Source organism: Opisthorchis viverrini (assembly GCF_000715545.1).
Source record: "Opisthorchis viverrini unplaced genomic scaffold opera_v5_339, whole genome shotgun sequence".
In the NCBI taxonomy this organism is placed as follows: Eukaryota; Metazoa; Platyhelminthes; class Trematoda; order Opisthorchiida; family Opisthorchiidae; genus Opisthorchis; species Opisthorchis viverrini.
In genome coordinates, this window is record NW_008751998.1 from 148,157 (window position 1) to 175,092 (window position 26,936).

The window sequence follows — 26,936 nt, forward strand, 5'->3', positions numbered from 1 at the left end:
TTGAGCTTGATTGAGCCAGATAACCGGATGGCGCAGAGACGACTGTTCACTGGGATCTAATCCAGCAAAGCGCGTTCAGCTCTTGGGTTGAGTCGAACGCCAGCGCCATATATTCCACGAGTTATCGCTTCTGGATCACTGGACACACGGAGAGAGATGTGAAAGAGCTGAGTTCGTCCCTGGCGTTTTGAGATGCCTAACCACGCTTTGGCCTTGTATATGTGTTTCGGAGACAGAGCACATATCAGTTTTAAGGGAGTTTGAGGTTTCAACGGTGCATTGCCGTTTACCAGTGTGATGTAGAGTACGGATGTTAAAAACTCCTATGTAGAAAGCATTTCGTGGATTTAGAAAGGTGTTCTTCCCTTCATTGTTAATAGGCCGTGGGGAGCATAAGGCCCTTCAGTCAGATAACTGACGGTCAGGTGACCCAGCAAGATTCACGTGTGTTGGAAAGGAGTTGGGGAGGGACATCGGTGGGTACAGAACTGTGCGGGCAAATGATGCTTCCCGGTTGCCCATGAGGAGCTTAAGGGTTTGGATGCGGTACCCCACCTTGAGCCTCTGACCCGAAAGTCTGACCCAGAGTGTAGTGGGAGGATGTAAGGTTTTGTTCGCCCTGTCCCTAGTCTCTGACTAAAAAGTCTGAACCGCGCGGCAGCGGGCAGTAGGGGGGCCTCCCTTAGCGGATGACACAATAATCTGACCTGCTTGGCTGTTGGAGGTTGGCCCAACCTGAGCGCGCATGGAGTAATGCATTACTGTCCCACTCTTGATGAGGCTGCCGCGGCAGGTGCCTTTTGAGCAGCACCATACTCTTTGGTTTTCGAAGTACTTCGTCGGCAGTCACCGTCAACTGTTGGGCGATCGAAGTGTGCGGTTTTTAGGGCCAACCTTTCCCAACCCATCCTTCCGCAAGGGAAGACAGCATCGCTGCTTCCATGAATACGGACATGCTGGTCGCCTGGAGAAACACTTTACTGCCTTCCTACTCATATTGCACTCATACCCCATACCGCGTCGTTACACGATTACTCGTAGTACGAGGTCCCGCTGCTCTTGGTTTGACTGCTCTCTTTTGGCCTTGCTGGCATGGTTGCACCTTGTCGAACGAAGTTCCAGCCAGGGTAGCCCGCGGGATCATTTCAGCACTCAAGCCCGACCGCCGCGTCAAGGTGTCAGCTTTGGGTCGGGATGTGGACTGTTAACCTGCACTACACTTTATTTTTTTATTTTCTAGCATGACGGTACGCATTAGTTAATTTGGGCATCGAACTGAGATAATCTGTTTACCATTACACGATACTTACTTCACTACAGGATTATGTGTGGTGATCCTCATCATTTTGGAAAGTCTTAGCAGAATTAGTCGGCGTCATACTCGTGTTTACGTCTTGTTTGTGGTCCGTTTACCGAAGACTGTCCTCGAACTTTGACCAGCCTGTCCTCTTATCCGAACACTGACTTGCACGTTTTATGAGTTATTCACTCAGTCGAACCATCAACCAGCGGTATTATCGGATTTCAACTAGTTTCTTTTTTTGTGGTTTCGTATGTTGTACACGGAGCCTTCCGATATTAAAATAGCCCGCTTCAAGTTTCTCCACTAGTTAAATGTCCTAATCATCGGCGGATGCTTGTTAGATTTCTCTAGTCATCTTCCGTCGGTCATAGCCCAATAAGATTGCTAGTGTGTTTCGCCTTCGGATATTCGACTGATTGTGAGTCTTTCGGAATCGTATGAATGTCCTACCTGACGCCACTTGATGTGATGAACTCAGGTGGGAGCTTATCGTGGACGTTATTCGAAGTGTTCGGTCCATTTTTCCGGTCTTTCCACGTGTTGCTTCACTAACCGTTGCTTTCCTAGGGCAAGTCGATCGTATCAGTTGAAATAACCACTTGGGCCATCTGTCTAGGCTTGGGCAACCTGGCAGTATCCCAGCCCTCGTGCTTCCTTCGGGTGGCATGGCAGCTAGGCACCGAAAGGGACGCTACAGCTGAACGCCTTTATCAGTTGAAATAGGGCATGGCTGTTTCCGGTGGCAGAAGCCTTCTCCGTCTCCTGAGCTTTCGATGTTCACCAGAGCTCTCAGTCTTTCCGTAGGTTCTTCGCTATTTGGCGTTTGAGAGACTTGTGTGCACTGTCCTACTGGTTGCCTGCTGGTATGGTTTTCGTGGCGTCAATTATGGCTAGTGATCTCGACGATATCCAGTGGTCTTGTGGTCGAATAGGAAAAGTCAGACAGACAGCACTGAAGTCGCTAGCCTAGCTCATTTCACATTTTACCATGCTTCATCCCCGTTCTCGATACTAGTAGGGTTTTGTTTTACTGTAGAAAGTTGTTGAGCTAGCTCAGATCGATGCTGTTGGGATATGGTAGTTCTTCGGAGATGATGAATTGGAATGCTTTTACTGACTTGCAAGGACCTTGAGGGAAACGAACTCCCAGGCGCACACGCACCGTGTCGTGATCGGAATCAAGTTGTGTACCCCAGAACGAACGGCAGTTTTTCTTGAATTGCGGCTGATGGCCATGTGGTCCAACTGGGTCCACGGTTGATTTGCAGATGGTGGCCGCCTGGTTGCGCAATGCGAGTGTTTGTGCCGAAAGTCCGCAATGGCCAGAAAGAGTTGATGGTCAGCAGCATCAGAACTGCGGTATGTTGGTGCACAAACCAACACTACAAACAGGCGGCGCTTTTTTATATATCGAGAGGCGTTGAGCTTGATTGAGCCAGATAACCGGATGGCGCAGAGACGACTGTTCACTGGGATCTAATCCAGCAAAGCGCGTTCAGCTCTTGGGTTGAGTCGAACGCCAGCGCCATATATTCCACGAGTTATCGCTTCTGGATCACTGGACACACGGAGAGAGATGTGAAAGAGCTGAGTTCGTCCCTGGCGTTTTGAGATGCCTAACCACGCTTTGGCCTTGTATATGTGTTTCGGAGACAGAGCACATATCAGTTTTAAGGGAGTTTGAGGTTTCAACGTGCATTGCCTGTTTACCAGTGTGATGTAGAGTACGGATGTTAAAAACTCCTATGTAGAAAGCATTTCGTGGATTTAGAAAGGTGTTCTTCCGTTTATTGTTAATAGGCCGTGGGGACCATAAGGCCCTTCAGTCAGATAACTGACGGTCAGGTGACCCAGCAAGATTCACGTGTGTTGGAAAGGAGTTGGGGAGGGACATCGGTGGGTACAGAACTGTGCGGGCAAATGATGCTTCCCGGTTGCCCATGAGGAGCTTAAGGGTTTGGATGCGGTACCCCACCTTGAGCCTCTGACCCGAAAGTCTGACCCAGAGTGTAGTGGGAGGATGTAATTAATAGGCCGGAGCATAAGGCCCTTCAGTCAGATAACTGACGGTCAGGTGACCCAGCAAGATTCACGTGTGTTGGAAAGGAGTTGGGGAGGGACATCGGTGGGTACAGAACTGTGCGGGCAAATGATGCTTCCCGGTTGCCCATGAGGAGCTTAAGGGTTTGGATGCGGTACCCCACCTTGAGCCTCTGACCCGAAAGTCTGACCCAGAGTGTAGTGGGAGGATGTAAGGTTTTGTTCGCCCTGTCCCTAGTCTCTGACTAAAAAGTCTGAACCGCGCGGCAGCGGGCAGTAGGGGGGCCTCCCTTAGCGGATGACACAATAATCTGACCTGCTTGGCTGTTGGAAGTTGGCCCAACCTGAGCGCGCAGGGAGTAATGCATTACTGTCCCACTCTTGATGAGGCTGCCGCGGCAGGTGCCTTTTGAGCAGCACCATACTCTTTGGTTTTCGAAGTACTTCGTCGGCAGTCACCGTCAACTGTTGGGCGATCGAAGTGTGCGGTTTTTAGGGCCAACCTTTCCCAACCCATCCTTCCGCAAGGGAAGACAGCATCGCTGCTTCCATGAATACGGACATGCTGGTCGCCTGGAGAAACACTTTACTGCCTTCCTACTCATATTGCACTCATACCCCATACCGCGTCGTTACACGATTACTCGTAGTACGAGGTCCCGCTGCTCTTGGTTTGACTGCTCTCTTTTGGCCTTGCTGGCATGGTTGCACCTTGTCGAACGAAGTTCCAGCCAGGGTAGCCCGCGGGATCATTTCAGCACTCAAGCCCGACCGCCGCGTCAAGGTGTCAGCTTTGGGTCGGGATGTGGACTGTTAACCTGCACTACACTTTATTTTTTTATTTTCTAGCATGACGGTACGCATTAGTTAATTTGGGCATCGAACTGAGATAATCTGTTTACCATTACACGATACTTACTTCACTACAGGATTATGTGTGGTGATCCTCATCATTTTGGAAAGTCTTAGCAGAATTAGTCGGCGTCATACTCGTGTTTACGTCTTGTTTGTGGTCCGTTTACCGAAGACTGTCCTCGAACTTTGACCAGCCTGTCCTCTTATCCGAACACTGACTTGCACGTTTTATGAGTTATTCACTCAGTCGAACCATCAACCAGCGGTATTATCGGATTTCAACTAGTTTCTTTTTTTGTGGTTTCGTATGTTGTACACGGAGCCTTCCGATATTAAAATAGCCCGCTTCAAGTTTCTCCACTAGTTAAATGTCCTAATCATCGGCGGATGCTTGTTAGATTTCTCTAGTCATCTTCCGTCGGTCATAGCCCAATAAGATTGCTAGTGTGTTTCGCCTTCGGATATTCGGCGTTCTCAGCCTTGCCTTTTTTGGTACTGTCAGCAGATTGGTTTCCAGATGCTGATCTGTTTTGTCGCGTACTACCTAAAGTCATTCGTTTATCTTTACAGGTAAAAACAAATCATCCGTTAGTGGCACTCCGATGTCTTCTGGAAACGTACCCCTACGAGCCTCCCACTCGGTTTCTCCTGTAGACTCATCAATTTTATCAACCAGTGCACCTCAAATCGCCGGAATTTCGCAACATGGTGGACCAAGTGCTGGCACAGGTGCTTCAACAGCCTCGATAAAGTCGACGCAGTCTTCAGCTTGGACCATGTCTCCAACCTCCAACTTCGTGCACTTGCGGACGTTAGCTCCACAGTGGCTCGGCCCAGAACCCAACCGATGTTTGCGTGATCAAAGACCCGAAGCAAACACGTTACTTCGACTTCTTGGATCCTGGTTATTCGAGGCTTCTGTCGTTGGGGCCGCAAAAGATGTCAACCGTGAGTTTCTACAATCTTTGTGCTCTTTACTTTGAACGACGGTACTCGGGCTTAAGTTCCACATGAACATCCAGTCAGCACTCAGTCTATGGCATCATCTAGACTGATTCTCTGGTTTGTAGTCGTGTTGGCTCTGACGAATGTTATTATCGGAGTTTGACGTAGCGAAGGGCGCCAAAGTGAACCATCCGCGTTATGCGCCTCACTTGTCCTGGTCTCATACGTTTGGTAACCCTGTATCTCGCTTCCCCATTACACCATATGAGCCCCAGCTATAACACTCATTGTCAGCAGCTTGACTCATTGACCAGAACTTCACTTACTGCCATATCCACATCTTGATACAATGTCGGACGCCCATGCCATTTTGAACCCCTGTGGCTGCTGATTGGAATGGAGTTCCAACCGACCACCCCACCATTCTACCTTGGCCACCGGTGACATCCAACGAGTTCGTAGCCCTTCCAGTGAAATGCATCCTTTGGACTCACAATATGTATCACACAGATGTACGCTAGGTGTTTGATGCGGAGGAAGTTGCTGTCAACGCGGATAGCCACCTCAACATTAGCATCGGTACTTCACAGTAGAAAGAACAGAAATGGAGGACACCTAGCACTAGCTTACAACACATGTTCCAGGGTAACCAGCCGTCCGACCCGGACAGAAATTGACGGCACGAACGCCGGTGAACTAGTCTAGTGGCCGTACCCTACGACAGTCCATTCAAAGATTAAGATACCTCTGGCTGAGCAACTTCTCATGTCTTGTTAGATGAGTTCCATTGTCCTTAGTTTCCACGAAGCAATAAACCGTTTTCTGTGACTTCAATCGACTGTTTTCATTTGGTGATCACAGTTTCCAGATGGGTCGCTCTTAAATATTGAACAGACGTGGTTAGGTCAGCGCAGGACCATAAGCTATTGACGAAGCTCAGTACCGAAGAATGATGTGGTCAACTCATCATCCCAACCACATTGTTGATTACTGTGTTCATTGACTGGGCGCACCATCCACAGAAGTTTGCACTCTAATCTCAAATTGTGTGGCACTGTGAGTGCAACCCACAATAAAAATCAAATGAATTGGCCAAGTGATCAGTTGTACTGGCAGATGTCTGTTGAGCATTATCACACAAAAAGATCACCTAATGCTTTTTATACTTGTACACTGCACAACAGTGGTCGGAAGGATTCCCACGATAGCTGTCTTTGCGACCCAATTTTATTCTCCCTCCCATATGCACCCTTTCTTTTGTGAGCTAATATATTGGTAAACTTCTGCACTTCTCCAATAGACTCTTCGTGTAAGTCGACTAACTGCGGTGACCTGCTGTGTGGTTGCTGCTTCCGTTTGTGCGTGTGCTTTCTCTCATTCTTCCCCATATGTCACAATTCACTGTTTCCGAGTTCGACATTCCCATTTTCATGAGTGTTTGTGGCTCTGTCATTGTGAGTCTGTGTTCTTCCAGCACCAAACTGCGAATCACAATGACCTGGCACATACTCCAGCTTGATTTTGGGTACATGCGCCTTTCTAGACTGACGCCTGCCTGTAGACCAAAATGACTATGGAACCCGTCTCATTCTTGCTTTCTTTGGATAGATTACTTTGGTTGCTACGGAACGCTTTATGATGCATAGCGGTCCCTTTGGAAGGAGCGCGAAGTATAAGCGGTTTCATGCTCTTCATGCATTTTACTTACGAAAAGTATGGAGGCGACTTATAAATAGTTCGTGAGAGTAATATGGGAAAATCTATTCTGGTGGACAGGGGTTCATTGACCCTGTGTATTTGTAACTGAGGTATTCAACTGCACCACTATGGTTTTGTGTGTGAGTGATTACTTGGCTTGATTGGAATGAGAACCACAAAAGATGTTACAAGTGAAGGAAAATTCAGTTGTATCCACTGAAAAACACGTCAATATCAGGCCAATAACGACAATAGCTAAGCTCATCGAACAGATCGATTATCATCTGATCAAACACCAAAGACAATTTTGTTGGCACTTGTTGAATGAGACAGCTGGCTAAAACGACATGTAACGTTACCATCGTGGTATTGATTTTAAGGAAGGGTTATTTTTCAGCTTGATCGCTTCGCTTTACGATCAATGGTTCCTGTGTTTGGATTAGTCAGGTTCACAGAAGTTCCATGCTGCGGATACACACGAACGGCATTGAGAAGTCACTTTCGTACACAGCGAGGCCTAAGTTCCTAAAACTTCATATCCAACTTAGGCATGGTAATCCGGGTCTTAATTTTGTTCCCAAGACGGCTTTACCACTCTGGGCATTACGAAAGAACCTGTTCGACTTTGTACGGCTTGCTTTCAGGTTATTAGATAACGTTATCTCATCACTTCAGTCATCGCCGTAGGAGTTGATGTCTGGGACCCAGGTTATTGAAGCACCGTTCTCACCGAATTGGATGTTTTTATAATCTAGAATTGTGGACATTTCCACGGTGTAGTCGAGTGTCACAACCGTAAGTAGAGGTTAAAGGTATCTGCTTTGAGTAAATGAACTTTTATATATATATAGATATATATATATATATATATATGAGCTGAGGTCATTATTCCTTCATAAAGCCTTCATAATTTGCAGGAAAACTTCGTTGCTTTGCTAGGCTGGTGGTCCCCTTCCCGTTAGCTGGGGCAGCATAACCCAAGTATTCAAGTGCTATTCAACACAGCTACTTTATTAAATATGCGGAGACTTGCGCGTGTACGTTCGTGGTAAACTCTGGTTTTAATCACCAGACCAATAACTTNTGAGCTAACGCATTATTCCTTCATAAAGCCTTCATAATTTGCAGGAAAGCTTCGTTGCTTTGCTAGGCTGGTGGTCCCCTTCCCGTTAGCTGGCGCAGCATAACCCAAGTATTAAAGTGCTATTCAACACAGCTACTTTATTAAATATGCGGAGACTTGTGCGTGTACGTTCGTGGTAAACTCTGGTTTTAATCACCAGACCAATAACTTACCTTAGTCCATCGCGAATTTCTCCTGTGGGGGACTGGTCGTCTCCGCTAATGTTCCGAATTGCTACCACCCATGAACGGCGAAGTCGATGAACATATGTCCAGTGCAAAATATCATAGATGGTCAAGTTGCTCGGCATTAGTGATATCTAGGTACTAAGCTGTTATTCTGAGTGACAGTCCCACCCTACACAAGTCCTTGGTGCCAGTGGAAGTTTGTATGGTTCGTTTTCCGGTTGACGGAGGTCTGGTCTGAACCACTGAAATACCGACATTGATTAATGTCGGAACGATGCACAGTACTGTAGTAACGTTGTCTGACAGTCATTGGTGTTTCTGTTCGTTCTTCGTACTTTCGATTTTCGTTGTGGACACCAGTTGTCTAACACTTTGAGTCAAAGCGGAAGGTCTTACAGGGCTCAGCTTCCGAATCCATATTTTTAAACGAGTTAGTCAGTGTGCTCGCCGGACAATTAACTGGTTTGTACGTTCGCGTTTCTGCTGAAGCCTTTGGTCCCTCGGGCCCATATCTCCAAAGCAACGAACAAAACGTAGCAGTCAGTACGATTCCAGGTCTATCACACCTCTTCTCTTCCGTGTGCGTATTCGACACGGTTGTTCTGAATTCAGCAAATGAATGGTCAAGAAAAGCACGTTTCATCGTCCAATTTTGAAAGCACTTGCGACTAGGGACAACCACACTGGACTCCAACCTGAGCATTCTAGTCTATCTACATACAGTCTGGTAGTGTAAGGAATGTCTTTGCCGGAACACCAGTTGGATCGAATATCCGATTTTCTTCACGAACGGGCTTGTCTTTTACATGGGTAGTAATATCGAGATCCCTGGGTCTATCGGGATGATCGCAGTGGTCTAAATCGAATAAAACACCATACGAAAGGATTCCAGGGTGGCAAGCAAGTCCGTTTTGAATGTTTATCGGGATGCCCTCTCACTCTGGATAATTCTTGCTTCGAGACCTTCAACCAGCCCTGATTGTTGGCTTGTCACAGTTGTTGGTATACGGGACTGGTGCTGTGCAACATGGAGTCCGGGTCGGGTGATTGGGTGGGCGGTTAGTGAGTGGGCTGAAGCGCTCAGTGTATTTCGTTAGACTTTCGTCATTGTTGGTTGTCAGTTCAACATATTCGTTGCACGGGCGGAATTTTGGGCCTGCTGTTGATGAGATGCGACATACTAGGCCAAGGGTCTGAAAATTTTCCTAAATCCAGTTCCGTCTCAGTTTTGAAAGCTGTCCTGTCAGTAGCGTTGGCAACTTCTCTTGGCGATCGATTGTGTGAATGCAAATACTTAAAGTCAATTCTTCCCTCTGATGTAATGTGTCCCATAGATAACTAGTGGTAGCCTGCTGAGTGAATAACTCAGCTAATGGTATTTAGTCCTGGAAGTACAATGTTACCTAAACTTATCGGAGAGTCCAATTTTTTTCATTCCTGGTGAGATTAGAACGTCTCACAGACGGCTGTTTTCATTGAGTGATGGGGTAAAGTTTGAGTGCTGCAAGCATGATGCACACTTGCTTATTGTTTGAGCCTCCCGACACGATCGACCATTTTATTTGGTGTTGATCGAGTCCTTACAAGGATGTGGTGGGACTGGAAAAAAGGACACCAGTCGTTGGAATACCAAATGTGTAGCTGTCGCTTCAGATACTGAAAACGTGTTACTTGAGCTTCGCAAAGTTCTCCGGGCGATTCTCTTTCTCACAACGTTGTCCTACACCGACAGCACAGGGAAATCTTAAGCACCGGTATGCGCATTCCAGTCACCATGGCATGACTAGGGATTCGACCGACAACTGGCTGAGATTAATCATGGAACTAATCCTAATTAGTGACATCCGCAAACAGCTGACAGCAACGAACCAAACTGTCGTTTCCGAAGGATATTGGCCACGATAGAGGGCACAGTTTGTGAGGATGAATGGAGCACTTTGAAGCACTTGGTTACCATTTGAATTCTTTTTCATCCATAACTTTGATTCTACGTGAGTGAAAACCTTGCAGGCAGGTTACTTCTTCTCCGAGATCATCAAGGCCTCGCATTGTGAGTCTCCAGCTCCCAATAGCGGAGCTCATGTAAAATGGACTTTCGACTTGGAGGCTGTCAGCTTTTGTCTTGGTCACTTTTGCCACTGTGCTGATGCAGTTTACCCCGCTTCCGTATACGCCCTAGCATGAACAAAATTCTATAGAGAAAAACGTCGTTAGCTCAGGTTGCGTAGATGGTCGTTGGCTTGTTCGCTGAGCTGGGCACTTTGATTGCAAACGTTTCATCGCCAATCGAGGTGACATAATCAGTGCGTTATTGGAGAGCGTAGTTGTGCGTATTGGTGGGTTAGTGGTTGTGCACTGCGGAATTTTACAGCTGGGGCGTGTTGTCGGTTAGTATAGGGATTTTCGTATGTCCAGCATTCTGAGCACCTCACGAATTTTCTCCGAGCATGCACCTCCACCTTTTACAACCAGATGTGACGAGAGGGCAGTGACTGCACTGAAATATCATTGTGGCCGTTGGATTACGAGAGCTGTCTCACCAAGTCCATTGAAGGCGATAGATGGACGCGCTGTTGTCGGTCTAAAGTCTGGGTTTTGCTAACTCCCCGAAGAGACAACCAGCCGCCCTTGCAGTCAAGAACAGCTGTTTACGCTGTTAAGATAGGTCTGTCTCCCATTGGGAAGAGTTTACCATTCCTCTCTACTAAATATTATATCTTATGTTTGCTTTGGCAGGCGTCAACAAAACACATTGTTTATGTTTTTTTTCCGTTGCGCACGTCTTCTGTTACCCAATGGGCTCAAACCACACTCGAGGATGTTTTCGTCTCAATACGTGTCAGTGGGCACTATTTTCACACTGTCGATCGCACTCATTTTCGTGGGTACTGCATGCGATTACCCTGTGTGCTTTATAAAATTGTCTGCGAAATCCGTTGTTATCCGGTTTTCATGGTTTACGGATTTGTCTCGTGATACAGTCGTAGGTCTGGATCATTTGACCCTCGCTGAATACCGCATATCAATTTCGATGCGATGAGATTCATGCATATTCTGGTCCATCCAGTATACTGTTATGTACTCATTACAAGGCTCCACGCAGGTCATTGGCTCCTTTGATCTAAGCAGGGGACACCTTTAGGAAATCTCCAAACTAGACGGCTATCATTTCCAGCATGTATCTACTTTGTTCGCACGTCAGTGTCTTTTGCCGTAAACACTGATTTTCTGCCTTTATCCCTAAGATCCCTTATCCACCATTGGTGACACATGACTAGCATGCGAAGTAGACTGTTTGCTGCCGCATCTGGCTGACAGTTATCACGCCACACTTAGATCGTTCAGCTGTAGCACCCGTTCGGTGCGCAGCTGCCATGCTAATGGAAGGAGGCATGAGGGCTGAAATACGGCCAGGTTGTTCAAGCCTAGACAGGAGCAGTCGGGATGCTGAAGTTTGGTTCAAACCACGGACCTTGCGATCCTTAAGCTGGCCCCTTAAACACTGCGCTGTTCCGAGACCACAATTAGCTGTAAGTTGCTTTATGTTTAAGGGAGTTTCCCTTTGCTTGGGGTATTGGTGAATCAGACGTTCGTATTACCGATATATCGTTTGACCCAATTGGAAGAACTAGGACTATAGCGCAATCACCTATGAACCATCATTCCATCTGATAGGCACTTAGCTCTTTCTCTGTACACAGCTACAATATTTCTCTANTGCTGTATTGCCAAACGCACTTTTCTTCGCACATGCATGTTCCGAATCCGTTTGAAAATGTTGACTTGTTGAGCCCTTGCGCGTTCAACCCTTAGTATATTTTGGGAGAATTAATATAGGAGGGTACATTCAAGCCTAAAGAAAACGCAAGATCTGAAGTGCGAGTCTGGCTCGTACCTACACACTGCCAAGCCATCCTCATTTCTTTACATACGACAATTTCTACGATGACAACATTCGAATGACGGCACTTTCGACGTAAGTGCAGGTGGCAGAAGGGTATCACTGTTGAATAATCAATCAACCTAGATGACTTAATTGGATGTCGATTCTTCTTATCCCTGCGGGTTTTATGGTAAGTTAAAGAGATATATTGTGAGGTGGTTACACTACATGTGTTTTTGGCATACAGCTAAGTCCGAATCATGTCTTTAACGGAATATTTAGAAGATAACTCGGTGGAATTTGTTTTCTCTGGGTCCTAAAGCCATCTTTCTGACGGAAGCCTGTAAAACATATGCTAAAAAGGGAAACGCCTCACGGTGACCTTTAAGCCTCATTCGGAGATGTCGCCACTTTAGAGGCCAGTCAAAACTATGTCCCCTAGTACACCTAGGTACACCTGGGGCAGGCGTAACAAATTCAGCAACACAGAAAAACAAGTTTTAGTACTTACCTCCTGTTTATGAAGTATATTCCAACCTGAAACTTCGAACACAGAATGTCTCATCCCAAGGTTGAGAGTCGCTGTTGTGAATCCTATTTTAAATCAAATCCACGTGTTTCATTGGTTAACATGCCGTATGGTCAATAACTTGGACCGAGAAGTTAATATGACATTACTTGGGGTCATATTTTGCCCTAGTTTCGTGCTGCTGCGTGATGACGACCACTTAAAGGGACCATTATCGTGATTTGATGCAAGGATGAGGTATGTGGATAATAAAGAAATACATCATGGTACTCTCTCACAAATATCCTTTATTTTTACTCAAAACAGTTCGCGTTAAAAGTGGCATCTTTCTTTGCTATGATTTCCGACGACGCTCTTGTACAGATGATTTGGTATATTTCACTGGATTATGAGGCATACTTTGCCCAGTGGTTGTCAACCGAGAACAGCTCCTTTTTTTCACGCCAAACGAAGGGGATTAGCGAAAGTCTAAATGATATGGGTGCGCTTCGTCCTCAAGGATCGGATCCACGTAGCCTACCTTGTGTTGAGAGATATGGCAGCAAACCAGAGTCGATGACTGTCAGTTGTTGTCTATTTCGGCTGACTGCATACTAGAGGTCGGGACGCGTGTTTGGGTAACATTAAGCCCCCTCACCTTTCCACTTTTTATTTACATTTTGGGACTTTCATCACGTAAATTTGCAGCAAATAGGAACCGGTGTTTCAACACCGGACTTGCTGTTGATGATGTTACTTTGATTTCCCCGTTGAACCCTCGTATTGTGCCGCGCTACGGATAGAAAGCAACACTTCCGCTGGCTATTCAACACTCATTTCCACTTAAAAAGCGAAGGTCATAGACGCTGTTGGTGTGGTCAGTTCTTGGTATCTATCGGTCGTATGGTATGTTTCGGTTTTAACCAGCATTGAAGTGCAGCTATTATGATGCTAATTACTTACTGGAATCCTCATTACCCGAGGACAACTTTGATTTCTTATTTTTTTACCGCACGTGGCTTAGTTTTCTCTACTCTCATGACAGCTAGCCCCTTTGGAAACGTTTGATTTCAGGGCACAAACTTGTTTTGCTTATCAACGGAAGCTTCTTACACCTCTGGTTTTTCTCGAGATCATCATAGCTCCAAATGTTACCTTCAACTGGCAGGCTGTGGTCTGTTTTCATTTCGGATGGTAACTGTAATCTGAAAAACCTTCAACGGTTAACCTAGAATTGTCATAATCCTCATCAGCATGACATCAGTGTTCAACACGATGCGTCGCTGACATACAACCGTGATTTACTTGAAAGCCTTATTGTGAAGAAAAGAATAAAGGTGGACGGGGACTTATTGCTTGCTTACTCCCATGATTCCGAGGTCCTACACCTGCACTCATTCAGGCAGTCTGGATAGAAACTGGCAACAAGAACGCCACTGACATCGGTTAGCAACCATGCGTCTCCAACAGGCAGAGTGGGGATCACGCGGTCCCCATCCCGGAAGGCGTGTAGCACCGACAACACCCGATACCCCTACGTCAGGTCAAGGGTTGGACACCTCTGCTTACGCCACTCTGAGTTGGGCATGGAAAACAGCTTTCTCTTCGGCAAACGATGGCTAGGCATGCGCAGCACATGTTCCAACCGACGTAGTTCCTGGTGCTGGACACATTCTTCAATGGAAGTGCCCGTTGCACAACCGAAAACGCGCTAACTGCCTCGTTACGGATTCGCCGACAACAACCCACACGAGTTATGGCTCTGAGACAACGATTGTCGAACACCTGAAGACGTCTCATTTCCGCTGCTCGAATAGGCCAAGTCTCACATCCATACAACAAAACAACCCGTACTTTAGCTTGACACACACGTCCCTTGAGATCCAGGGATAAACTACTCTGACGCCATAAGTGTCTCAAATTAGCAAACGCGGTCCGAGCCTTGGGGATTCGTGCATTTACCTCATCTGTCACACTACAATAGTTCAGGTGCTGTTCTACCTGCTTAGCTCTATTAGGATGCAAGTTTTCCCTTTGTTACTTGGACATTTGCTACCTTAATGGGTCTAATCATTTTCTTGAACAACTTAGACGTTTTCGAGAAATGCAAATACGTTTGCAAATCAATCTGGTTTTCACGAGAGACTCAACTGAATCTCTCGTTTATGATATCCTACAACTGAATGTGTTGCACACAGGCCGCCTCATGTTCCAGTTGGCATGATATTCGAGCTATCGCAGTATATTTTCGTAAACGAGAGATTCAGTTGAGTCTCTCGTGAAAACCAAATTGATTTGCAAATGAGTGTATTTCTCGAAAACAGTCCAATTTGGGTTCAAGTAGGACATAAGGTTGACGAAAACCCGGGGATTGCGCCTACCTGATGAACCCCAAGAAGGGCGAAGCCGGTCGTGGGCTGTCGAAGAGTTTTCAGCAACCTTGTGAGTAGTTTCCCTTGTGAAGTTTAACCAGTTGTTATTTCGCACTTTGAGGTTAACAGATGTGGATACGGACTGAATCTTGATCAGGCCCAAATTAGTGCATTGAAAAAATTGAATCGGTTGCGCCTACCTAATGAGCCCCAAGAAGGGCGTGGGCTAAGAGTTTTCAGCAACCTTGTGAGTAGTTTCCTTGATAAAAGAACTTAAATGTTTGTTAATGTTACTCAAGAGTGGAGATGAGGTTTGACGTCGACCCTTTTTGTTCGCAAACATGTGAATCATGGCTCTTTTCATGTCTCCGTATATCTAGTTTACGTTCGTTAATTTGCTTTCCTTTGTGTTACTATAAGTTGCACATTTAGCTCTCCGAAACACCTTGGGTCGTGAGAGCTATCAGGTTCATAGCACTTCCTGTCTTCCAAACATCGTCACTATCGTTGTTTTTCCGTTTTATTTAACTTTTCTGGCATGCGCATTTCTGGCTTTTGTCTCACCATTGCTACATACTCGCGATTGCACTGGAGACACCTGTTCGCCACACTGTGTCAAAAGCTCTAGTTACGTACTTGTATTCAGTCCAATGTATTCAGCCACGTTTTAAGTAATCGGGTCGAGGGACCTAGCTCACGTTATCTAGTGATCTAACAAATGGCCTCGGAAACCAAGATACTTAGCATAAATACCTGAGACTCCCAATAGGGTTACTCGCCTCCGCTTTAGCGATGTGTACATCAAAATCAACAAAACCAACAATTTCCCCTATAGAAAACATCAAAATCAGCCACCTTGACGGTTTTCCGAAGTCACTTTTGTGCATTAAGTGCATAAAACATGTACCCTGACCGCATTTTACGAACCATGACCCATGAAGGAGAAATAATCTGGAATGTTCTACATCCATTTCAGCTGTGTCTTTCATGTCACGCTACTTCGAAAGCTATTACTATAGAGCGTCTTCCCAGGTTACTGAAAAGTATTTGTCCCATTATTGGAACCAATTACAGGCTCAGTTATGCAAAAAATGTTCCGTTCTTTATCTATCCCTGGTTGTTGGAAGCCGAATTCTTTCTCTTACTACCCACCTTGTCACATATGGTAGATACCTATGAAAAATTTGTTGTTTGTTGCTAAGGCGAATTCATCGTACCGCCGCTCTCGTGTCTCTTCGTTTCCCCGAAACAAAACTTGATGCCATCGCGTAAATTTCGGCAGCTAATACGCCGATCATCGTTCGTGAATGTAAAACGGCATCTTCGTGCACCTAACTCGACGCCGTGATATTTCATCGCTTTGTGTGTGCAGGGCTATTTGTTGGTTCTCGTACAATTCAGTCTCGCGGTGAAAATATACTGTCGTGCTTATTCATTGGGGCAATTTCGCTGAATGAACTTACCTTAGACACCTACTACATTATTGTACGTGCATTCGATGTAAAAGGAATACAATCAAGCTGTGCGGTTTACTGGAAAAATGCACACATTTTCTTCGTTGAAACAAGAGCCCTAAAGTTAGTTACTGGGTTGGTATTTATCGAAATGCACTCATTTGCATGCTGATTAGGTTTTGAGGGCAGACTGACCTGGAACTCAGCCGAATCTCTCGTTTATGATGTGCTTACTGTGAGTTTTTTGAGGTCACTCTCAAGGTCAGTGTTTTTACGTATGATCGGTTGATCACTTTTGGCTAGTTGTCGAACGGCTATAGGGATGTGAGGATGGCGTCATCTCGGTGGCTTGCATATTGCGAGCGTGTGCAGTTGATGGGTTAACGTGACATTCTCAACCTTTTCACTGTTCTCAGTATGCAATCTATCCAAGGGAGATGATTTTAACTGGCCTTCAAAATTCTTCATAAGATAATCCCCATTGAACAATACTTCCAGGAAGCCAGCATTAAACGGCTCATAAGAACAATCACCTTCTCCCCTTTCAATTTGAAATGCTTGTTAAGTTATGACTCAATTTACCCATCTCGTATGCTCATAGTAAAGTGAGCTTTCACCACTTTCCATCTCAAAATGTCCGAAGGAAAACGTAAGAGTTCAGCAGATACGTGTGAATTATGGTTGAGTTGTTGACTGCCATGTGCATATCGAACTTGATATGTGACTGGACTTGGTTGGGAAAACCTAATCCAACTGTTCAGTTATTGCGGCCTACTTAAGGAACACCCTCACATCCCAATATGGCAACTGACTGAATGGGTGGGTTGAATGTGTCATTTGCTTTCTAATTCAGGGAAGTGGGAGACGGTTTCGTCGCTTTGCTTCTGTGTGATTTACGGTCGGTGGTATCCTGATGTATCAATCGTTGATTGGCTCCGTGTATGCACCTTGTGTAACTTTAGTTTCATCTGGTGAAATATACGTCTCTTCCTTGTAATGCGTGCGTTCGAAAAATGAACGGTGTGGCTTCCAGACCACCGGTCAGCTAGATTTGAGTATATCAGAAGCGATTGCTCTCCTCATCCGATGATTATAGTATGTGCTTCCGAACGGAAGGTGCTTGGCACTCAGAACAGCAATTGTCCGGATACATGAGATGAGCTTCACCTTGCAACTTTGTTTCATTTGTCAAAAAAGTGCATTTCTTGCACAGAATGTGATGCGTGATGCGCGACTGGTAAGGGCTGACAGGTACAGCGGCACCGGTCGAGCGTGTGCGGTTTTCCGACTGGTATCCCTGGACTGTGTTGGTGGCGTTGAGTGAATGACTTGAACAAAATATCTTTTTAGTCCCTCAACCAACTCTGCAGTGTGAATGCAGTTGGACAGATACTCAAACTATCGAATTATTTATTTTTTTAGTAGTGTCATACCCAGGGTGTGCTTTGTGTCGTGCACAGCAGCACAGAACTCGATTCTTCGGGCCGTGTTTTAGGTTGTTTTGTTAATGGTAATGTCCAATTATGTGATTGGCTAGGGAGGTCATTTCGAAAAGGTGACTGGCCTTGGATATCTTGAAACACCCCAACGTAATGAAATGAGCCATCTCCTAAAACTTGGGACTATCCTGTTCGAAATTGATTTTCATTTTCATTTTGGACTGAATCAAACCAAGCCGAGCTTATCGTGCAAACTGATCTGTATGTTCATCGTACCAACACTGTCCATTTTCTCTCTTCCCATGTGTTCCTCTTCATTTCCTTGTCATTCCATTCCCGTCCAGTTGCCGTTATTTCAAATCGCTCAGAGCAGTTCCCTGCGCATTTGAATTTTCAAGTTGGTCGTGCGGAAGCGTTGGGTGCACTGTGTCGTATTATGTTGTACGCCAGACGCGGTCAATTGGCTCGAGAGTATCTCGTTCGTTTCTTCCTCTGTCTTCACTATGGATTGGAAACCGAATTAGGCGTGAGTATCCTCCTACCACTTTCTCGTTGATTATAGTTCGTATCTCTCAGCGCACTAGTCAGCTTGGCGTATTCTAACGTACAAACTAAGAAGTTTTGAAGCACTTTGTAGTGAGATGTTAACTTCAAAAACCGAGGTCATTTCTCCAAAGTAGAATCCGGGCGCTCTACCTGTTAGCGCGTTTATAGCATCTAACGAGGCTCTCTCAATGCACTACTAACATACTGGTATTGTGGGGAGATTTGGGAATTTCATCCTATAAGTGATTTCAGTCAGTACTGAAGCACTATGCAGATGTTTCATCCTTATTGGGAGCCATCAGCAGTGTACATCCGTCGGAACTATAAGGAGTCTCGCACCTGTGACTCTCCAGCCTGTAGGTTAAAAATTTAACCGATCGGCCATGAGCGGCTGATTAGCATTGTGATTAACTCGCACTGAAACAGGACGTGGTGCGAAAATACTAGCTAGGAAGTCGCTAGCTTAAGACTCCTTGAAATATCATGAGATGCGTTGATGATTCCCAATACGGATGAATCGCCTGTACAGTAATTCTCAGTTTTTCAGCATAGATGAGCTTCACTTGCGGGCCGAATTCTCTATTAATTCGTGACAAATAATGTTATTAATAGTAATAGTTGAGCTGTAGCACTCTTTGGTGCCTAGCTGCCATGTCACCTGAAGGAAGCTCGAGGGCTGAGATACTGTCAGGTTGCCCAAGCCTAGATGAAGCACTCGAGATGCTGCTACTGGTTTCGAACCGCGGACCTTCCAGTCGGTAACTTTGCGCCCTAACCACTGAGTTATTTGAAGCTCACCTCTTGATACTATCAATCAATTACGGTAAGAAAAAATACCCAGTCGTTCAGTCTGACGTTGGTTAATCTTTTACGTGGTAACGCGAGAATGCTAGGGAGAACGCTAAATCTAAGTCTAATTCGATATTATTGAATTGTGGTCATAATTTCCATTTTTCTAACCTGAGAAAAGCTAATTTAACTATATTTGCGTAATTTGCGGAACCGGTTGCGTATTTTGTGACACGCCCAAGGAAATCACTATTAAACATCTCCAGATCCTCAAACTTAATTTGAAAATATGGTCACCAATTTTCAAAAGTGGAAACAGTTCGCGTGGTTCGCCAGCCTCTCGCGAACGATTTGAGCTATTTTGTCTTGTGTATGTAACGGGAGATGGCTTAGTCGTTTGAGCGCGAATTTACCGACCGGAAGGTCCGTGGTTCTAACCTGACCTCCTTCTCTCGACTTGCCCTGTCCAGACTTGGGCAACCTGGCGGTATCCCAGCCCTCGTGCTTCTTTCGGGCGGCATGGCAGCTAGGCACCAAAAGGGTGTTACAGCTGAACAATGTTGATGTAACGCTTTGTGACAGGCTTAATTCAACACGCTTTTCAACAGAAAATTGAGTTGTCGAGATACCACCGCTTGGAACAAGTAAATGCGCCATAAATCCAATGATTCCAAAAAATATTTGGGTTGCTTATCTATCTGGAACAATGTTCACTGGGCCGGTGAGAGTGAAAACGAAGTAGTGTACCACCGTCAGATTGCATGACATTCATGTACTGAACTATAACTCTCCCTCTTGGATTGTTAAGCGAACCTCCACCTGACTCAATGCAAATGCTGGGAGGAGGTCAGGCCACGATGGATAGATGTGTTCTGTGTGCACATCACTTATCTTACCTAATACGTATCCCTTCTACTTACTAACTTGTCTACTAATTTAGTCAGTATCACTACAATTGGTGCTCAGAAACTGCACTCAGCTTAGCTGACTAGGTAGTTTCGTCGCGGCGCTTTTTGAGGTTCCTGAATGCCCCCATCTTGTGTGGCATGGTGCATACTCGCTTTTTCGCTGTGGACCGTTGTGTACTGTTATATCTGACTGCTGTTCCTCCTTCAGTGCCCAGTGCCGGAAAAAGACTCATCGATAAGGAACATATCAGCTTTATTGTGAGATCGTGAGTGCAAAAATACAATGGCTAGAGACATTGTCAGACATGGCCCAGTCGCGCCCTCAATGGCGCTCGTGCATCCAAGGCTATTGCCTTCAATGCATAGCTCCTTTTCCAATCCCCTCACTTGACAGCCCACTGACAGTGCTGGATTTATGCACCAATTTACCAGCTCGCGCGTGCAATGCGCAGCTACCTACCCCCCCCCCACCCAAATCATCGGAGAACGAAACTGTGGCAGTTACAACCAGTGTACGCCGAGTACGCGGTTATTACAGCTGACAATCATGATGATGATGAAAAATACAACGGCCTCAAGCTGTTTCATTGGAGGGATATTGCCTGGTCGTGGTCCAACGCTGTCCGGCTTTAAAACAAGACTGTCACGCGCTGTATATTGAGGGGTGTTGTCTCTCTAGTCAACATCTAGTGGAGTTGAGGGTTTCAGTAGATTTCGGACATTCAGTTGTTACTTTCAGGAATCTGACCTTCCTGATACTTAGCTTCATCTCCTGATGAAATCTCGCTGTTGAAGCACAATAATTACGGGGGTCATGAGTGTACTATATAATGATTCATTGCTTTTGTACTGGGATGTGCACCGTTCCGCTTTGTGATTGAAATAAGCCCACAAGGCAAACTTCTTCGTTATGTCAGCTGAGTAGATTGATACTAAGTCTCTCACCTTCAGCAAGAGATATTGCCCTACTCTCATCATTTCTGACATCAGTGCCCATCATCCCCTAAATCCCTCCTCAGTCGTTCAGGGGTATCATTTTGGTCACAATATGATGTAACTTGAGATTAGCTGTCGTTCGCCCTTTGACACTCACCCATGGTGTTCAAAAAGGCGAAATGCGCTGTGACACCTAGCTCGAAATAGCTCGGTCGTTAAGGCGCCAGCTTACGGATTGGAAGTTTCGTGGTTCGAACCTAGCTTCAGCATACCGACTGCTCCTTTTACGGATTGGAAGTTTCGTGTGAACCTAGCTTCAGCATACCGACTGCTCCTGTATGCTTGGCAACCTGGCAATATTTCAGCCCTCGTGCCCCTTTCTGTTGGCGTGGCAGCTAGGCAGCCTACGGGTGCTACAGTTGAACCATTTTTTGTGACACCTAGTTTTGAAAGATGTTAGATTATGTCTTGTGGGCCTTTGGGCTCAAATCGGTGAACACCCACCGTTGCCTTGCTTGCTGTTCTTTACGCCACACGAAGGTCAGCGTACACAAATCATAATGGTGTGAATTTGTGTGTTCGTCTTATCTACAAACGGTATATTCAGTCAGTGTTGAAACAGTTGTACTCGTATCCGAATTTCACTTTTAATGAGTTTTTTGAGGGCTCTGGTGCCATATGGCTGGAGAATCGCCTCTGAGGCTTACCAGTGTTGAACTGGTTCTAACAGTTTTTTCGAAAAAAGTTTGGTGACAATCGGTAGATTTATTCTAACAGTGTTTGTCTGATTACGACACGTTCACATTGCGTTGACTGCTTGAACCTGAAAACAGGATGTCCCAACTTAGTCTCACTCGGGGGGACAGCCAAGTATGTGCAGATAGCAATTGCCAATTTGGTGATTATTTCTTGGCTTATCCTGTGAATTATGCAAGTAAGAGTAACTAAGATCATCGTACATGAGGATTTAAGCACTATTCCTTGCAGCTCCCATTACCTCTTCTAATAAAGACGCTGCGTTAACACTGAAGTGGTTAGCAGGTGTGGAAATCAATTTTAAATTAATGTTTGCACGTATGTCCAGCTTTTGTTACATTTCTTGGTACTGATTGGCTGCAGCAAAGCTGATCTGATCAAACACTCTATCTATCGAACCTGTATGAATCAAGCCCCCCCCCCCTGTATCATCACATGTTGTGTGTCGCTCTAAATTAGGCTACGCATTGTGAGTTTACCATGTTGTGTGTCGCTCTAAATTAGGCTACGCATTGTGAGTTTACAGTCATGATCTCTTGCTGATTCACATTCTTTTATCTAGCGCAGCGACTATGTCCTGTCCACAGTACTGTTCTACTCTATCGACTTGCTTCGGGTCGATTTACCGGGAATAAACATTATCTTGCCACGCCTATTCGCCGCATGTCAACTCGTATTCAGAGATGCAAATATAATGTGAGTCCTCTTCTGCCGCTTTCGTGTATATTACTGAAAAAGCCATCAATAAGGTCCACGTGGATAAGGTGAAGAGCCAAAACAAGGTGAATCCGTCCGCAGATTGGTTTCCCACTTATCGGGATAAGGGAATTGCATATGTTCAATGCGTCTATCCCTCTGGGTGCTTTAAAGGACGCGGAAGAACATCTGCACACCTACTGAACAGAGATATATTAATACTCGTTGATAAGTTCGAAACAAGTGTGAACAACATACTGTGTACTTACAGCATTACCAAAACTTATTTAATTTCTGGACATCTCATTCAACTGACAACGCTTATGAATCAGTACGCACGTGTAAAATGCCAATACTGGGAATTCATCTGTTTTTGTTCTGCTCGCCGAGCTTGGCGTTTGAATTGCAAATGATTCATCAACAATCGAGTTGGCATCTTCATTGCGGGAATGAGTGGGTCAACTCAAATTCGCGCTGATAAAGTCACTCCGACAGGTGAGAAAACGCCTGCAATCCAACTACCGAGCTCGGTGAATAGATTAGCAACTAGCAGCGCACCCGAGCTACCTATATTCCGCAGCATCGCCAACCGGAAATTGCTTCAGATGTTTGTGATCCGGAACATGTCTGCGTAAGCTAGGTGAACCATCGCTGTCTGATCTTCAGGTGACTTCATTTAAAAAGGCTCGCTTAAACCATGTTTTTAGGAAATGAAACCGTTCATAGCGGAACTATGGGATCTGTAGCTTGGTCTTGCTCACGTCAGCCCGATTTTTCAGTCGTATCTAGTACTCTTGGTAACTCTCCCCACCCTAGTCAAACTCCATCAACGAGAATTCCATAATTACGGGGTCCTCTGTAAGTGCAAGAAGTTATTTGTGCCCCTATATTGTACTAGGGTTTCTGCGTAACGTCAAATGCTCAACTTATGGGTACTTGTTACGACTAACCATAAATCCGTAGTGATGGAAGAGGATTCACCAACCATGAGCACGTTGCACTTATTATGAACAAGCTAGTGCGAATATTGAGAAGAAAATTGTGTTATTCATGGATAGTTTTGTTACTTTGATTCTAGAATATCCTATTGGCGTTGGGGTTCACTTTGTGTGTAGGACATGCTCGTCGCTCCAACTTCATTGTTAGTTGCTGACTAGGCGCTTGGGCGTCCAATGAATAGCTTACTTTTCCGGCTAGGAAGTCCGATGGCTTCTCTGCTGCGATTTTCGTAGGGTTTGATTCCCAGTAATCCTCTTTAGCTTCTGGTGTTATTTTCAGAAATTCTGAAGGAATCCTTATGATACACTACTTAGGGGGAATACTTCACAAAGCTGAGTAGAGACTGGAGTACATGCCTGGGGGATTACGACCAAATGATTTCACTGTTACCTCCAACTACCGGTTCACTTTTTTAATTAAAAGAAGAATCCCAAAATAAAAAGCGGATAGAAGCCCAAGCCAGTGAAGTTCTATGGCTTGTTGTCTGTGCGTTCAGGAACCTCAACGCCGTAGGTACGAGCATCAGTAAGTGGACAGGCGAGTAACTTCACTTGAGTGAGGTGATGGGTGCATCATGAACGTATGCTGCCGGGGCTTTCGGTTCAAGCAATGAAGCCAGTCGGAACTGTATAAACGATTGCTCTGTCTGGTATAACCCTATATGTTAGATCATTTTGATGCGTTTACAGCCAGTCGTCACCGAAAAGCAACTTACAGGTTAACACGTGTAGTGTTTCACCACAATATGTCGTGTTGTACGCATCAGCGTTTCGGAGGACCAACGTACATTAATATCCACCGTCACCGTAAGAACGCCCGCATTATATCATGGACTACTGATGTAACCCAAATTGTGCGTTTAATGTAAGAAAAAGCAAACCGTTCAGGATTATGCATGTGGCGTTCCACTACTCCACTCTGCTTCTATAAGAGCCGGGCGGGTAACTGGTTGGAAAAATACCCCATATGGACGCAAAATATTTTAGCCGTTGTTTGTTCAGTCATTAGATCTTTCGCTAGAACAAACTTAGAACGGCTCTGTTCGCTCGTCAGATAAACTATTGACGATTCATTACTTCTGACTAATTACTAACGACAATATTATTCTATCGAATCGGTTACCGTTCTACATGAAATCCACGTAGAAATATCTTCTTAACTGCTGCTGCGAACCGCTTTTCCAGACGGCCAGAATTTATCACCCCGACGTTGCTGAGGCGAGCGGCGCTTCATCATCTCATGGCTATGGTATGCATCCCTGTGCAATTCAAAGGTCTGGTGCTTCGATGTGAGTCCTCACCGTTGTTATCACTTCGTTTGACGTGCTCCTAACGGATGGTCCCCTGTTCGTCCAAAGCATTTCAAATCTTGGCTGTTGACAGTACAGTTTTTGTACAAAGAGGAGTCTGTAACGTTTTTCTTCAATTTGTCCGATTGCAGTAAACGTAGTATCCGTTAGTAGTGTTGCCTCATCCCAGCTCTCCATCTGATCCGCCAGAGCTGCCGTCCTCAGCAGAGGAACCACTAAGGGTACAGTACACGTGTGTTAAACGCCTAAAATCAAGCAAAAGTCCATGTGTATCGTGTCAGGTTTAGAGGTATGCAACGACATCCTTGAAGTTCTGACGCCTTCTGGGTGCAGCACTGGTAACTGACATGTCGTGGATACTGGGACGAACCGGAGTTTGCCTTAATGCTGAGCCAGCGAGTGGCTTGATTTTCCGACCATTCACATGCGCGTTCGGTTTATTGGCTGTTCTAGCACTCAAGCGGGCGCGGTAAGGCGTTTTTGATATGGCGTCCGGTCGAACACTCATGTTGCTTTGGAGACGGCTACCGATATCCTGGAGAAATAGGACACAACTTCTTTTACCTTTCTCCTGAACCATCGATTGCAGTATTTCAGTCATAGCAGAGCGCTTCGTCCTTCCTCATGTAGGAAGTCGATAGAACTGTCTCTGTTTGAGCTGCATTTCCATCCGGATTGGGAAGACCAGAGCAGCTTTTGCGAACCTACGTCACCTGTGGCGTAGGCGTGACATCAGTTTCTCTGTCAAGGATCGAGTTTACAATGCTGCGGTGCGCTCCATATTACTATATGGATCAGAAACCTGGCCGCTGCGCGCCGAGGACGTCAAAAGACTTTCAGTGTTTGACCATCGATGTCTTCGGAGCATTGCCCGAATCTGGTGGGAACACCGGATCAGCAATTCTGAAGTACGTCGAATGGTATTCGGGAGAAATAACTCACCCTCGATAGATGAACTGATCACACTGCACAGGTTGCGCTGGCTTGGCCACGTGCTGCGTATGCCAGTCGACCGACTTCCTCGAAGGGCTCTTTTCGCACAACCATGTGAAGGGTGGAAGAGAGCCAGAGGCGGTTAAACAATGACTTGGCAGCGAAGTATGAAATTCATTACCAGCAAACTCAGCTGCGCTGGTCATTGCCGTCTTCCTGGATGGGGACCCCGAGACCGGCCACATCAATGGCTAGAGACATTGTCAGACATGGCCCAGTCGCGCCCTCAATGGCGCTCGTGCATCCAAGGCCTTCAATGCATAGCTCCTTTTCCAATCCCCTCACTTGACAGCCCACTGACAGTGCTGGATTTATGCACCAATTTACCAGCTCGCGCGTGCAATGCGCAGCTACCTACCCCTCCCCCCAAATCATCGGTGAACGGAACTGTGGCAGCTACAACCAGTGTACGCCGAGTACGCGGTTCTTACAGCTGACAATGATGATGACGATGATGTTTGAGCTGCAGGCTTTAGGTATTGACTGTGGTGAAGATGATAACCAATCCTCTCTGTCGTCCTTGTGAGTACCACCCAGTGGCTCATCACTTAGTGACTGGTTAGGGTTGCAGGCCGGTTCCCTTGTTTTCACTCTTTTCTCAAATTTTGTTGTTTTCTGTTGTAATGCATTTTATTATTGCATTGTCTTTTTTAATTTGTTTGTGTCCATATAGTGTATCTGTATATTGTATACCTGGACGAAACCATCGCGGAGTCTTAAGCTTACAAAGGTAACTGTGTGACTACCGTTGTACAGACCATATAATGGCTAGTACTGACTGGCCTTGGGTGCGCCCCCGTCAGTTGTGCGCGTCACCAGACTACTCTTCGCGTACACTGAATTGTACAGTTATGGACCATCAGCCGGGCGTACTGATGGCCTTAGTACCGCCCTCGCTTGTTAATCCTGTGGTTTAATTCCCTGGTGTTTGTGTGCGGTGGTCCATCGGTGTATGTCGAAGGCTAATACGGAAAGTGTCGCCAGCCAACTATGGACCGTATTTAGCACACTTGGACACCTCGTAACTCTGAAGAGTGTCGTACCTAGTCACACGTTCAAACACCTCTAAATAATCGTGTTCGGGGGCCAGCCGTCCCTACTAACCGAACAGCACATCATTTGGACGGATGTGTCACGTGCAGGACACGGGCCAAACGAAGGCATGCCCTGATTGGTCAGAATGCCAGCCAATCCGA

At 45.8% G+C, this 26,936-nt stretch overlaps 2 protein-coding genes across 2 annotated transcripts in view; one reads left to right on the forward strand and one right to left on the reverse strand.

Annotated features, from left to right (window-relative positions):
• T265_15071 (hypothetical protein) overlaps positions 1–26,936 on the forward strand; it is a gene marked incomplete at both ends in the record, with an annotated part of 55,786 nt that overhangs the window by 16,238 nt on the left and 12,612 nt on the right. The window contains 4 exons of the mRNA XM_009176462.1: positions 4,769–5,146; positions 18,153–18,334; positions 22,306–22,439; positions 24,623–24,726. Of these exons, the coding sequence (XP_009174726.1) occupies positions 4,769–5,146; positions 18,153–18,334; positions 22,306–22,439; positions 24,623–24,726 (798 nt within the window). The remainder of the gene's footprint in view (positions 1–4,768; positions 5,147–18,152; positions 18,335–22,305; positions 22,440–24,622; positions 24,727–26,936) is intronic.
• On the reverse strand, positions 1,995–25,925 carry T265_10170 (hypothetical protein; the record flags this gene model as incomplete). Its single annotated transcript, XM_009176463.1, has 13 exons — positions 1,995–2,163; positions 2,291–2,420; positions 2,503–2,779; positions 2,822–3,046; positions 3,980–4,134; positions 10,283–10,344; positions 11,485–11,712; positions 13,908–14,077; positions 14,113–14,544; positions 14,800–15,057; positions 19,013–19,161; positions 19,461–19,777; positions 25,690–25,925. 13 exons carry the CDS (start codon positions 25,923–25,925, stop codon positions 1,995–1,997), a joined length of 2,808 nt encoding a protein of 935 aa, XP_009174727.1.